Source organism: Symphalangus syndactylus, chromosome 2, assembly GCF_028878055.3.
Source record: "Symphalangus syndactylus isolate Jambi chromosome 2, NHGRI_mSymSyn1-v2.1_pri, whole genome shotgun sequence".
In the NCBI taxonomy this organism is placed as follows: domain Eukaryota; kingdom Metazoa; phylum Chordata; class Mammalia; order Primates; family Hylobatidae; genus Symphalangus; species Symphalangus syndactylus.
The window spans coordinates 67,045,370-67,059,829 of NC_072424.2; the positions used below are offsets into that span (position 1 = coordinate 67,045,370).

Consider the following 14,460-nt stretch of genomic DNA (forward strand, 5'->3'; position numbering starts at 1 on the left):
CTACCACAGCAGGGTTGATGTGAGAGCTGAATTAGGAATCACACACCTGGCGTTTGGCATGATGCTGAGCGGAGGATGCACTCTATACTTGCCATTTACCTCATATGGTCACTTTAATGGCTGTTCTCTTATCTTCTGTGACAACTGGATCTGATGATCCAGTTATAAACACTGTTCTTGTGCCACTCCCCCAAATTCCAGTGTAATAGTTTGGGGAACCAACCATTGAGAACACAGCCCTTATTCAGGTTGGGTCTGCTACCATGTTATGTTTTAAGCATTCAAAAATATAAGAATCTATAATAGTCTTTCCATAATAAGTAACATAATTCTCTGAACATGTTTTTTCTACCCTCCTCAATCACTGTGGTTAAGACAGCCAAGGATGGCTGTCTACCTGATGTTTGTGGCCACCGAGCCTCCTGCCTACACCTTGTCACATCTGTTCAGTCTTTACCCTTCTTGAGTTTATGGTTATTATTTGCTCCCAGCCCCACCCTCCTCCCGTTGAGAAACTCCCTCCTCCCAGCTTCTACCACACTCCTCCTCGCACCTAAATATATACTCCCGAGCTCTTGTCCACAGACCTGCTGTCTGCTGCTGCTTCTCCTTCAGTTTTGTCCATTTTCATAGCTTCATTCAGCATATCTAGGATATGGTTCCAAATCTTTATCTCCCTCTCAAGCTCACACCAACATTTGCTACTTTTTATTTGACATTTCTAGTTCCTTGTGAAACTCAAACTCCTCATCCTCCACGCATGCCAGCTCTTTCTCCTGGCTTTCCAGTCTCTGTGAACATTAACACGTAGACTGTGGCCCTCACACATTACTGAATTTAGCATGAACTTTCTCCACTATTTTTAATGTTATTTTCCTTCTTCATTGGTTTCCTCAAACTAAGCAGCCTTTAATTTTTCAAATTCATGGCCTCCCTTTAACCGATGTTTGCAAAAAAGTGGAACCAAATAAAAGTGTTTTTGAAGAGTTCTAGCTTTCTCAACTTAAACACATCACAGAGCTCTGATCACCTTCAACATACATGGCCCAGCCCAGATCAGTCAAATTCATTCCCCAGGTTTATTCTAAGTGGAATAAACATAGAAAGACCCTTGACACTGGGTGATTGAACTAGAAAGCTGTGGGCGTAAGACCGTCAAGGCCACTCCACCCACCCACCCACACCAGGTGGAAGAAACTTGTCTGCAGTGGGTGAGAATGAAGACAGAGTGTTGGATGGAGATATGAACCTGAAGGGACATGCTGAAACCCAATTCCAGACCCTTAAGTCCCTAGAGCTTCCCTGCTCCCTTCAAATCCCTTTTCATTCTATGAACCCCTGTAGTATCCTTCCAATATATCTTCTTTTCATTTGTATCATTTTTAGCTGAACTTCTGTCACTGGCAACCAAAATGGTTAAAAAATACACCAGTTTATATTCTGATGGCAAATTAATTGATTTTCCAAAAGATTATAACTTCCCTGCTCAAAGCCCTTTTTGCTCCAACTTACTTTTCCTATCTTATGTCTTGTACATTCCGTAGTGTCTATTCACTGACTCCTGAACATACCTGAGCTTTCCTTCTGCCACGTTATCATCCCTTCCTTCCCTTTTCTAGTACTCAAAGCTGTGTTTATTCATCACTCAATATTTATCAGAAAACATTCCTCAAATTCTGTGATCATTCCCTCCTTTGAGCCACACCCATTAGAGTGTAAGCCTCTTAATGACTGAAGAGTGTTCCCCATTCATTTCTTTACCCGTCACCACCATCCCTCACCTCAGCACAAGACCTTGAGGACAAGTGCTAAATAAATGTTGGCTCCTTGGTGTCAATGAAGTATGTCCAATAACCAGTTTTTGTATAAAACCCATTTCTTTTATTGTAACATTAACATTTTTTCACAGTTTCATATTGGTGAAATCAGGATTCATATTATTGGTGAAATCAGGATTCATATTATAATCATTAGCATTCCAGAATTTGATTATTAGTATTTTTTTCTCAGTACATAAAATATGGGTGCATCTTACATTTCACCATGTCTTAGATTCAGTGAAGTAAAGTATCATTCATGCATTCCTGATAACAATTGTGTTTGCTTCTCTGTCTTCCTGCCTCCAGGGTGAATCACCCCACGTTCTCACTATTTCCTTAGTTCCTGTTTTCTACTCCTACCGATGTTGTCTCCACTTGACCTCTTTACATTTCCTACTTTTCTCAAGTAGTGTCAGACTATTATACTGTAATAAGGCAATGCTAAATACAATGGTGTCATTGTATCATGGCCCTGCATGATAAAACACTGTTTATGATTCTAAATATGTCTGCTATAGAATTAACTCCAGTTTAACATAGAAGCTAGCAAAAATAATATTTGTTTTAATTTGTGAACAGGCAACTATGTTATATGAGCCATAATTCATGAAAACAATGCAGTCAGAAGCGAAGTGTTGGAATTAAATAAGACTTACAAGCAAAGCAATATGATATATTTAATGACAATCAAATTATCATTCTTTGAGCAGCACTGTGGCCTGGGAGAGTCTCTAGAGATAAAAGGTTTCTGGCTGGGTGTGGTGGCTCATGCCTGTAATCCCAGCACTCTGGGAGGCTGAGGCAGGCAGATAACCTGAGGTCGGGCGTTCAAGACCAGACTGACTAACATGGAGAAACCCCATCTCTACTAAAAAATACAAGAATTAGCCAGGCGTGGTGGCGCATGCCTGTAATCCCAGCTACTCGGGGGCTGAGGCAGGAGAATCGCTTGAACCCAGGAGGCAGAGGTTGTGGTGAGCCGAGATCAAGCCATTGCACTCCAGCCTGAGCAACAAGAGTGAAACTCTGTCTCAGAAAAAAAAAAAAAAAAAAAAAGGTTTCTAAACAAGTCCAGATGCCCTGTACCACCCAATTACCCATATTTATGCACTTTTGCTCTTCACTGGTCTATGAGACTGGGAAATCTAGTAGTCTTGGGTCCAGCAGCTCCGTAGTGGCGAAGCTGTCCTCATAAGCACCGGCATGGTGGGGACCTGCCTTGATCCCTAGTGTTGTGGAAAAAGCTAGTCTCTCACCTCCTCTTCTCACAGCCTAGGATCCTGCCAAAATGAATGACTTGCCCACAAACCCTGTTCTCTGCAATGGCAAACCTTCCCGTTCTCCCTGTGCGTCTGCTCAAGCTGGTCTCTTGGCTGGTAGAGCTTCTTGGTCTTTAGGTCTGCCCAGCCCAGTGCAGCAGCTACTAACAACTGTGCTTACTGAGCCCACTTGAGTGTGGATGGTGTAACCAAGGAACTGAGTTTTCAATTTTATTTAACTTCAACTAATTTACATAATAATTATTATTATTTTAGAGATAGGGTCTCGCTCTGTCACTCAGGCTGGACTGCAGTGGCTTGATCACAGCTCACGGCAGCCTGGAACTCCTGGGCTCAAGCGATCCTCCCGCCTCAGCCTCCTGAGTAGCTAAGAACCTCAGGCACACACCACCACACCTGGCTAATATTTTTAATTTTAACTAATTTAAATTTAAATAGGCATGTGGCTAGTGGCTACCATATGAGACAGCCCAGATCTAGGATGTATTCTGCCCCATTTCTTCTTCTTAAAACCCTGACCTTCAAGGGGCATCTCAGGGCTGCTTTCTCCATGAGGTCCGTCTCCCTGGTGGGACTGTTTTTCCTCCCTTGGAATTCCCATCTCACACTGAAATGTTACTGAGGCACTAAACACTCTTAATCTTGTATTATAGATATTCGTGTGGTATTTCCTGTGCTAGTTCCTTCTCTGAGAGCTTTGACTACTCTTATTCTTAATTTGGACCCCAATCTACCTAGTGCAGAGATACTTTAAAATGTTTATTGCCTGAATATATAATAGTAACACTGCAATTAACATTAACAATAGGGAATTGACAAGAGTTGCTGTGTAGTAAAGGACTAACCTTTACTAGGAGGCAACCTCTATGCCCTTGGAATGTCCCATGAGATAGAAGGGTCTTTGTCTACTGGGGCCTTGGGCTACACCAGATAGTCTATGCCAACAATGTGATTTACGATAGGTGCCCTGGACCTCAAGGTACCAGCTTAACCTCTGGAGGGGAAAAAGACTAAAGCCAGCCATGTGGGCAATCAGCCATAAATCCATGACTGACCCCAATGAAAAAAACCATACACCGTGGTGAGCTTGGGTGAGTTTCTCTGGCTGGCAATACTCCATGCACATTGCTGCATGTCATTGCTGGGCAAAATTAGTGCTACCTATGTAACTTCACTGGAGGAGGACAGTTGAAAGTTCTGGACCTGGCCTCTCCTGGACCCTGCCTTATATGCCTAAGAGTAAAAGCAACAGCAAACAGAATGGGTCTGTGGGGTAAGCGGGGTTGAAGGAGGGGAAAGAGCAGAGTACATCATGCCATATGTAGAATGAGCACACCTTAGAGAAGATCTCTAAGGAAAGAGACTATTTTTTCATTTCCGCAGTACCTGGCACAGAGTGGGACCTCAATATTTAATGAATGGTTGAATGGATGGATAAATGAATGATCTCCTCTAATATTGCAAAATCCTGTGGGTTGCCATACTCCCACAGGCCAAATCATTTCCTGTCTGGGATCTGAGCTCTTTTCCCTTCTAGGTAGGCACTTAATCCAGTTCTACGGGTTTATAGGGTGTTTTTTGTTCTTAATTTCCTATCTTCTAACCAGAATGCCCCTAAGCTTGCACTTCAGTTTTTCCTTTTCCCTCCACAGCTGACTCCTAGGCAATCTGAGGATCTAAGAATGTCTAGGAGGCATTTGAGTCCTTGTTTATAGGAGGGGAGTTCTTGTGAACTAGTTCACACACAAGAACAGAAGGTCCCAGGGAGACGTGAAGTGTGACGCGAGACATAGCATGAACATGGAGCAGCCCCACAAGATCTGGGGTCAGGGCAGCTGGAGGGCTCTTGGACTTCTCTGAGAGATGACTGCTGCTCAGGGTGGTCCAGTAGCTGCTGCATTGTCTGGTGAGGGGCGTGTGGTCAACAAGTCCGTCTGTCAATGACTGGCCAGGCCCCCTCGATGTCTATGCCCTCTTCTAGGAACAGCCTTGGAGCCCCTAGGAAAACACTGACCAATAAATTAAGTTGAAAACTATGTAGGAGGCAGGGAATATCAATCTAGAGTATTTGTCAATGGCATGGGTATTCTGGAAGATACGAAAACCCGTCTGGCCCTTCAGAAGCCCCTTCTTTCTGGCAGCATTGGCTTCACCACTCAGGCCCAGGTGGACCACTATTTTGTCTTGCCTTTCTTCTTCCGTCAGGATATGGCTTCTGGGGTACCCAGCCAGGCTGTTGGCCTCAGACTCACTGTAGCTTCCATCCAGCATCATGGTTTTTGAATGAAGCATTCCACACATGCACGGGAACTATGGGCAGCAAGCACAAAGGACATCATTAAGCCTTGTGAGGTGGGCAGAGGAGGGGGCCTAGCCCAAGAGCAAAGCCACATTGCTACTCAGAACCACAGAAAGATAGAACTAGAAAGATCTCCAGAGGTTACTTAGTCCAACGATCCTCTACCCTGGCTGCGTATTAGAATCATCTGCACAGCTCTTTAAACTGGCCATGCCCGGGCTGCCCTTTAGAGCAATTAATTTAAAATTCCCAGGTGATTCTACTGTGTAGCCAGAATTGAGAATCACTGATCTAGTCCAAATCCCTCAATTGTAGAGGTGAAAACTTAAGACCCAGAGAGCTATACGATTCTGAGACCACACAGCTGGTGTCAGAGCAGGAATCTAAATCCACATAGTCTGATTCCAGCTGCAGGACTCCACCTTTCTGTGCATGAATCAAAAGATGATTAGGAGCCAGGCGCAGCGGCTCATGCCTATAATCTCATTGCTTTGGGAGGTCAAGGCAGGAGGATCGCTTGAGGCCGGGATTTCAAGACCAGCCTGGGCAACATAGTGAGACTCCTTCTCTAAAAAAATTTTTTTTAATTAGCCAGGCATGGTGGCATGCACCTGTAGTCCTAGCTACTCAGGAGGCTGAGGCAGGAGGATCACTTGAGCTCAAGAGGTCAAGGCTGCAGTGAGCAGTGATCATGCCACTGCATTCCAGCCTGGGTGACAGAGCAAAACCCTGTCTCTTTTTTTTAAAAAAAAAAAAAAAAAAGAAAGAAAAAGATGATGAGGTAGAGAGTGTCCTTATCTTAAAAAGTTACATTTAAGAGTCAAGGGTCATGGTATCTGAAATGTATTTTTAGACGGTTCAACTGCACCAACAGATACATGCTTATATGGAGAAAATGTATTATGCATAATGTATATATGCATATGTATCTGTTGGTGCAGTTTTTGCCACACAAAAATGGCAAAATGTTAGCAATGTTGGATCTAGGTGCTAGGTACCTGAATGTACATGACCCTATTCTTTTAATGGTTTCTGCAAGTATGAAAATGTTTATAAGACATTCAAAGTGGAAGGAAAGGAAATGGTTTCGCTTGACTTCTCCCCATAGTTTAGTCAGTAGAGAGTGGGCTTCCACTGGTGCCTGGATGCTTGGTGTTGACTGAGAGCAGGAGGCCCACTTGACACAGCCAATTGGCGTTGATTTGAATATGTTTCTGACCTGGCTCTCAGCCCTTCGGGGCCTCTGTTTTTCCATCTAGGAAAGTGAAATAATGAAGTTTCACAACGTGCCTTTTATTGTTATGGATCTTGAAACTCTCAGATGAGTATCATAAAGCTTTAGAATGCAAAAATAGATGAATGATTTTATGCAGAATTAGAATTACTTGAAGTATTCTTATCCTTGAAGAAATTGTTTGTGGTTTGGGGGGCTATTATTTTCATCAGGCATGACTGTTTCATTATTAGTTTCTGTGTCTTTTTTCCATCAGTAACAATTCCTTTTTTTTTTTTTTTTTTTTTTTGAGATGGAGTCTCACTCCATCCCCCAGTCTGGAGTGCAGTGGCTCGATCTCGGCTCACTGCAACTTCCGCCTCCAAGGTTCAAGCGATTCTCCTGCCTCAGCCTCCTGAGTAGCTGGTATTACAGGTACCCACCACCATGCCCAGCTAATTTTTGTATTTTTAGTAGAGACAGGGTTTCACCATGTTAGCCAGGCTGGTCTCGAACTCCTGACCTCAAATGATCTGCCCGCCTTGGCCTCCCAAAGTGCTGGGATTACAGGCATTAGCCACCGCACCCAGCCAACAATTTTTGAATAATTATCATAGACTCATAGCTATAAGAGAATTGAGGATAAAAGGTAAGAGGTCATCTCTCTCTCTCTCTCTTTTTCATTTTTTTGTTTTGTTTTGTTTTTTAGACAGGGTCCTGCTTTATTATTACCCAGGCTGGAGTGCAGTGATGCCATCTGGGCTCACCGCAGCCTCCACCTCTTGGGCTCAAGGGATCCTCCCACCTCAACCTCCCGAGTAGCTGGGATTACAGGCACACACCACCACACCCAGCTCATTTTTGTATTTTTTGTAAGATGGGGTTTTGCCAAGTTGCCCAGGCTGGTCTCAAATTCCTGGGTTCAAGGGATCCACCTGCCTTGGCCTCCCAAAGTGCTGGGATTACAGGCATGCACCACCATGCCCAGCCCTATTCAACTCTTTGCATTTAGATATAATCACATCCAAACTGATAAAATTGTGTAATATTATCATTGGGGGGTTATTTATTTAAGGCACAGTTCTTCTCCTTGCTCTAAACTGAAAATCTTTCTGCTAAAATGAAAATAGACTTTTCTCCCAAGATTTTGAGTTCAAATCAGGAAATACCAAAAATTAGGATAAAACTCCTGTTTTCCAGATTGGCTTGCTTCTAAGAAAGAGGAAGTGGCTCTTGGCACGTCAGACAAGGTCTGGCTAATCAGCCAAAGTACTGGAGCAGCTGAGGGGAGGTAAGCCCTGGGCTCCCACGTGCTCCTGCATGCTCTCGCCTGCGCTTGTCTGCCATTCAAACCAGGGGTGGGCCTATCGGGTCCCAGGCAGCTTTTCCCTTTACAGAGTGGAAATCACACTTCAGTGAGCATCAGAATCACCTGGGATCTTGCTTAAAATCTTGATTGCAGGGTGCCATCCTCAAAGATTCTGAATCAGTAGACCTAGGGTGTGGTCTAGGGAATCTATTTTTTGAGACCCTGTCTCAAACCCGGGAATCTATTTTTAACAGACTCAGGAGGTGATTCCAGGGAAGGTACTCCATGGCATCTACTTAGGAACCTCAGCTCTATTGGGAAACATCTCAATACTATGAATATTAGTTTCTCTGTGAGGCAGCAGATGGTGCCTTCTCACCTCTGTCTGCTCTCCAGCAACTATGCTTCTTGGCCTTAAATCCTACCTTTGACAACAGCAGAGTACGAGCTCTCACCTCCCAGATGTCTGTTCTCACACAGACAGAGGGGGAGACTTAGGGGCCTGAGGCCCTCTCCATAGATGATTTCCTTGTCTCTTTAAACAAAGTCATACAATTGCTGGCAAAGATCCGACCTGATATGGAAACAGGGCAAGTTGTGCCGGTGAACAGTTAGTTTGTGAGCCCCTGTTTGTCAGATGAAGGCTTTGCTATTTTTTTCAACTGCTCTATACAGGAAAGTCTAATGATTTAGAAATCAAAAGTGTTTAAATATGGTCCAAAGTCCTGTGATAATGATCAGTGTACACATTACCAAAGTTTAAACAAGTCAATTTTCTGAAGTAAAAAATGTTTGACTAGAACTTTAAAAATAAGCAACCCAGTATAATATATTTGGAGATGTAAACTAAAAATAAAGTTCTAAGCCCCGAAACTGACTGAACTGACCCAGCTCTTGGTCAAGCGGACCCCAGAGAAACCTTAAAAACTGAGTTCCCAGTCATGACGGGACAAGAGGCCGAACACCTTGTTATTCCTCCTCCCTTTTGGGGTTTAGACACAGCTGACCAGCATTAATGCTGAAATAGAGATTGTAAGACAGAACAGATTCTTCATGGCCATAAGATACCAAATTACAAACAGTACCTAAGGCCATTCTAGGGCCAGGGTGAAGTCACACACCCCTGTGCTTAAAGAATACACTGTGTGCTAACTGCCACAAGGTTTTTCTTTTTCTCTTTGAGCTAAACAAGAACTGGCCTTGAGATAAACAATGATAAAACAATTTGGGGCTGGTGCGGTGGTTCACGCCTGTAATCCCAGCACTTCGGGAGGCCAAGGTGGGCAGATGGCTTTGACTCCAGAAGTTTGAAACCAGTCTCGGCAACATGGCAAAATCCCATCTCTTTTAAAAATATAAAAACTAGCTGGGCGTGGTGGCGCATGCCTAAGGTCCCAGCTACTTGGGAGGCTGAAGTGGGAGGACAGCATGAGCCCAGGAGATGGAGTGCAGTTAGCAACCACTGCACTCCGGCCTGGGTGACAGAGCCAGACCCTGTCTCAAAAAAAAAAAAAAAAAAAATTTGCAGCTCACCGATCATCAGACACTGACTAACCAACCCCTGGCCCCTGTTCCACCAGCCTAACTACAGCTTTGATTGGACAAGAGAGTGATTTTAGTAACCTTCTCTTGATAAGACCATCAGTCATAGACCAGTCCTGGTCAGTTTACAGAGGCTGTTCACTTGAGTGCCTTTGTGTCCCTTTTGCATATAGGGTCTAATTGTAATACATTAAAATGTTAAGTCTCCACCCCAGGGTGAACATGGGTTGTATGTTACATGCACATTTGTTCAATAGGCATGTGTCAGGACTACCTTCATAAATATTCATAAATCTTCCTATAGCCTGTTGAATATGTATATTTAGCCATATTCAGCATAAAGCCCCTACTCCAACACCTCCTCCTTCAAAGTGCCTGTTTCCAGGTCTTTACAGGAGGCTGCACTCCCCAGCCTGCAGGATGGCCACCTTGCAGACTGGAATCGTTTATAAGAAATAAAGTCTCCTTTTTCAAATTTATAAATTTCTGATTTCTTTAAAGTTAACAAAGACAATGTGGAAATACTTGACACGTGTAATGCAGGTGTTGAAAGACAATTTTTGAAAAGGCAACATATTCTCTTTTCCTAAAATTTAAAGGTCCCATTGACCAAAATGTTGTTACATGGCAAAAATAAATTATTTTAATTTTAAAAGCTCCCTTATGCTAAAAGGCTAATGGCCACTTGGTTGTGCATAAATATGAGATTTTCATGTCCCTTTATCTCCACAGCTTTTAGATGAACACCCATTTTGATTAGTGCAGTGATTGGCAATGATCAGGTAGCAAGTCAGCGTTATTTATTTAGTATTAGGTTGGTGCAAAAGTAATTGCAGTTTATATCATTACTTTTGCACAGACCTAACACTAAAATGAATAAGAGTCTGACTATGAATGGAAAAGACTGCCTCCCTGTGCCAAAGATTCATCAGCATGGCTTTTTAAAATCTCCCAGTTGTATTCTGTCTCGTAGTTTGCAGTTGACCTTTGAACGACACGGGTTTGAACTGTGCAGATCCACTTCCACCTCTGCCACCCTGGAGACACTAAGACTAAACCTTCTCTTTCGTCCTCCTCCTCAGCCTAGACAGAGTGAAGATGACCAGGATGAAGTCCTTTGTGATGATCCACTTCCATTTCATGAATTGTAAAGATATTTTCTGTTCCTTAGGATTTTCATAACATTTTTTCTCTAGCATACTTTATTGTAAGAATACAGTTTATAATACATATACAAAATATGTGTTAATCGACTGTTTATCTTATCAGTAAGGCTTCCAGTCAACATGAGGCCATTAGTAGTTAAGTTTTGGAGGAGTCAAAAGTTATACTTGGATTTTCTACTGCACAAGGATTCAGCCCCCCAACCCCTGCCTTGTTCAAGGATCAACTGTAGTATAATATAGTACAGTACAGTACCTTATAGATAGTATAGTATTTTTATTTTATTTTATTTTATTTTTGATACGGGGTCTTGCTCTGTCACCCAGGCTGGAGTACAGTGGTGCGATCTCAGCTCACTGCAACCTCTGCCTCCCGGGTTCAAGCAATTCTCCTGCCTCAGCCTCCCGAGTAGCTGGGATTACAGGCGTGCACCACCATGCTTGGCTAATTTTTGTATTTTTAGTAGAGACGGGGTTTCACCATGTTGGCCAGGCTGGTGTTGAACTCCTGACCTCAGGTGATCCGCCCACCTTGGCCTCCCAAAGTGCTGGGATTGTAGGCGTGAGCCACCGCACCTAGCCGATAGTATAGTATTTCCAATTTCCTTCTGCATCTACACATGAAAGTTTTTTTAAAAGAAATATATATAAGATATTTAGCTTTAGTCCTTACTGTGGCTGAGTTTTCACTGGGCACTGATAAATAAAGGCACTTTTTGTTCTAGAACTCTCCCTTCTCTGGTCATAAGACAGGGAGGCATTGTCCCTAGACATGTTTAGTAATAATAGTGAGAGTTTGTTTGTCTAGATCCTGATAAATGTGAAAGATCAAAACAACTTTCACATACATTATCTCATGTGACTCCTACAGCAGAGGTGAGGGTTCTGTAATCTCCCTTTTACAGATGAGAAAACTGAGGCTCAGCACAGGTGGCAAAGTTGAGTCTAAGACCCAAGTCTTCCAGTTCCTAGTCTTTGTCCAAAGACCTTCTGTTTCTGGAATCCTTTGGGGTAGAAGCCAGAACCTATTCTAAAACAAGATCCTCCTCCTTTTGCACAAACATCTCCTTTTTCTACATGCAACCCCTGCCTCTGCCCCCACCCTGCCCAGAAGACCTTCAATTTTCACCCAGTAGCATGGACTTAGACAAGGGCCGAAGAAGCCCTCTCACCTTCTCCCGCAGCTTCCGTTCCTTGCGCTCCTGCACGGTGGTCAGGTAGTTGACAGCCGCGTACTCCAGCACCGAGAGGAACACGAACACGAAGCTGACCCAGAGGTAGATGTCCACGGCCTTGACGTAGGAGACGCGCGGCATGGAGGCATTCACGCCCGTGATGATGGTGGTCATGGTCAGCACCGTCGTGATACCTGCAACACCCGGCCTTAGTTGGGCGGCTGACAGCGGTCTAGAACTGCCCCCACATCTCACTAAGTCACGATTTTACACTCTCTATCTCTTAAACCACATGACAAAGTCCCAGGTGTGTTTCCACCTCGGAGAGGGGCAAGGATCTGCCCCACCAGCAGTCAGGCCTATTCTCCCCAGAACCAACCCGCTTGCTTGTCTCATTTTCCTTCAAGCACCTGAAAGACTGGGTTTCTGTGATGTGGCTGACAAGGAGAGGACCTATTCTCGTGTGGAATTAAAGACAGCGACTAAAGGACACCTCTGAAGGAACGTTCCCAAACTTCAAGGAATAGGCACATTCTCTCTCATCTAAAGTCCTTGAAGAACTGTGGAAATTCCCAGAGGCCCATCATGCGGGATTCTGCTTCACTCTGTCTTGCTGCTTAAACCCTCACCTTTCTCAAAGGCCAACCTAATGTCTAAATTTACAATGACATGTTGTAAACTTTCACTCTGGAATTCAGGGTCTGTAAAAGGCTAAACCACAGCTCCAGGGAACGTGGTCCTCCTTTTCCCAGAAATCTCATATTCTGTGCCCTACCTCCAAGCCCTCAGTCTGTCTAAACAAGGCCAGCAAATGAAGTTTTTCTATTTACAGAAGGAATTGTTGGCATTTGCAGAATCATCTTGTTTATCTAAACACTGAGCTCTGATACTGCCAGTTGTCGAAGTCTATACCCCAAATCTTTCTGAAGTGATACAATCACAGTTGATGTTGTTTTAGCTCCCTCTGGCTCTCATAATGTGGAGGAAACTGAGGCCAGCATCTAGATGGTAAAGGCAAGAAACATGAGAAGTTGCTCCTTCCGACTCTAACAGCTCATCAGTTAAGAACTCTAAATAATGATTTTTACTTTTTGTGAACATAGTGATAAGTTGAAAAAAATAACCACCCTACCACACCTTATGAAATGCTTTTACCCAGTGAAACTCTGGCGGGCACAGCTCTGTGGTCGATCCAGAAGGACACCCAGGACAGCATGACCATCAGAGTGGCGGGGAAATATGTTTGGAGCAAGAAGAAGAAGATGTGGCGACGCAACGTGAAGTTAATGTACAGACGGTTGTACCAGCCTGGGGGACGCAGGAAGAAGCCAATGAGGTTCCATCTGAGAGGTGAAAGCAAACTGTGTCCCTGGGAACCCGTCTTTCACTGACATGGCTCTCATCAGCAACAGAAAGTTGAAATTAATGACCAATTGGCTTAATATAATACCTTTCTTTTCCAAAATCGAAGCCCTTTCTCCTATATATAAATATCTTGCCAATATCTAGTACATTTACTGTCTCAGTTGGTATTACCTAACTTCTCTTCACAGTATTTTGGGAAAGGGAAGAACTAAACAGAAGGGAAGTTTTAGTCGTTTGGGTTTTTGTTTATTTGTTTTTGAGACAGGGTCTTGCCCTGTAGCCCAGGCTGGAGTACAGTGGCACACTCACAGCTCACTGCAGCCTCAACCTCACAAGCTCAAGCGATCCTCCCACCTCAGCTTTCTGAGTAGCTGGAACTACAGGTGCGTGCCACCATGCCCAGCTAATTTTTTTTTCTTATTATTATTTTGTAGAGACAGGGGTTTCGCCATGTTGTCTAGGCTATAGTTGTTTGTTCTGTATTTGTAATTTGCAAATTACAACCATATTTCTTGAGTGACTTGCTGCTCAAGAGCATGAGTTTGGAATAGTTCCATTTTGTTGAGGCCAGTGCCACTGGGGCAGGAGCTGGGAGAGCTAGGCTCTGGTCACTGTCACCTTTATTGTGAAATTGTCACCTTTATTGTGAGACCCTAACCCTTTATCATGCAAACTCCACATCCATCACAAAAAGAAATAGGCTGTTCACATGATTCTAAAGTCTGACATTTGGGACATGAGGAAATGAGACACTTAGAGGCTTTTCCAAAGCCTTAGCTAGAATCAGTTGAGCTTGGTTCAACCCAGGCCTCCAATGCCCAGGCTAGTGTACAGTTCACTGGCACTAAGTATATTATTCACAATATGGTACAACCATCCCCACTATTCATTGCCAGAACTTTTCATCATCCCACATAGAAACTCTGCACCCACTACACAATAACTCTCCATTCCCCCTCCCATGAGTTCCTGGGAACCTTTATTCTATTTCTCTCTCTTTATTTTTTTGAATAGAGACAGGGTCTTGCTCTATTGCCCAGGCTGGAGTGCAATGGCATAATCATAGCTCACTGCAGCCTCAAACTCCTGGGCTCAAGCAATCCTCCCTCCTTAGCCTCCTGAGTAGCTAGGACCAGGGGTATGTTTCACCATGCCTGGCTAATTTCTTTTTTTTTTTTTTGAAACGAAGTATCACTCTGTCCCCCAGGCTGGAATGCAGTGGCGCGATCTCAGCTCACTGCAACCCTCGCCTCCTGGGTTCAAGCAATTCTCCTGTCTCGGCCTCCTGAGTAGC

At 43.8% G+C, this 14,460-nt stretch overlaps 1 protein-coding gene across 1 annotated transcript in view; it reads right to left on the reverse strand.

Annotated features, from left to right (window-relative positions):
- Nucleotides 1–1,858: 1,858 nt before the first annotated feature.
- GABRR2 (gamma-aminobutyric acid type A receptor subunit rho2) overlaps nt 1,859–14,460 on the reverse strand; it is a 60,636-nt gene continuing 48,034 nt past the window's right edge. Inside the window, exons 7-9 of the mRNA XM_055258679.2 lie at nt 12,957–13,109; nt 11,799–11,995; nt 1,859–5,410 (exon numbers count right to left, since the gene is read on the reverse strand). Coding sequence (XP_055114654.2) covers nt 5,099–5,410; nt 11,799–11,995; nt 12,957–13,109 — 662 coding nt within the window. The 3' untranslated portion in view covers nt 1,859–5,098. The remainder of the gene's footprint in view (nt 5,411–11,798; nt 11,996–12,956; nt 13,110–14,460) is intronic.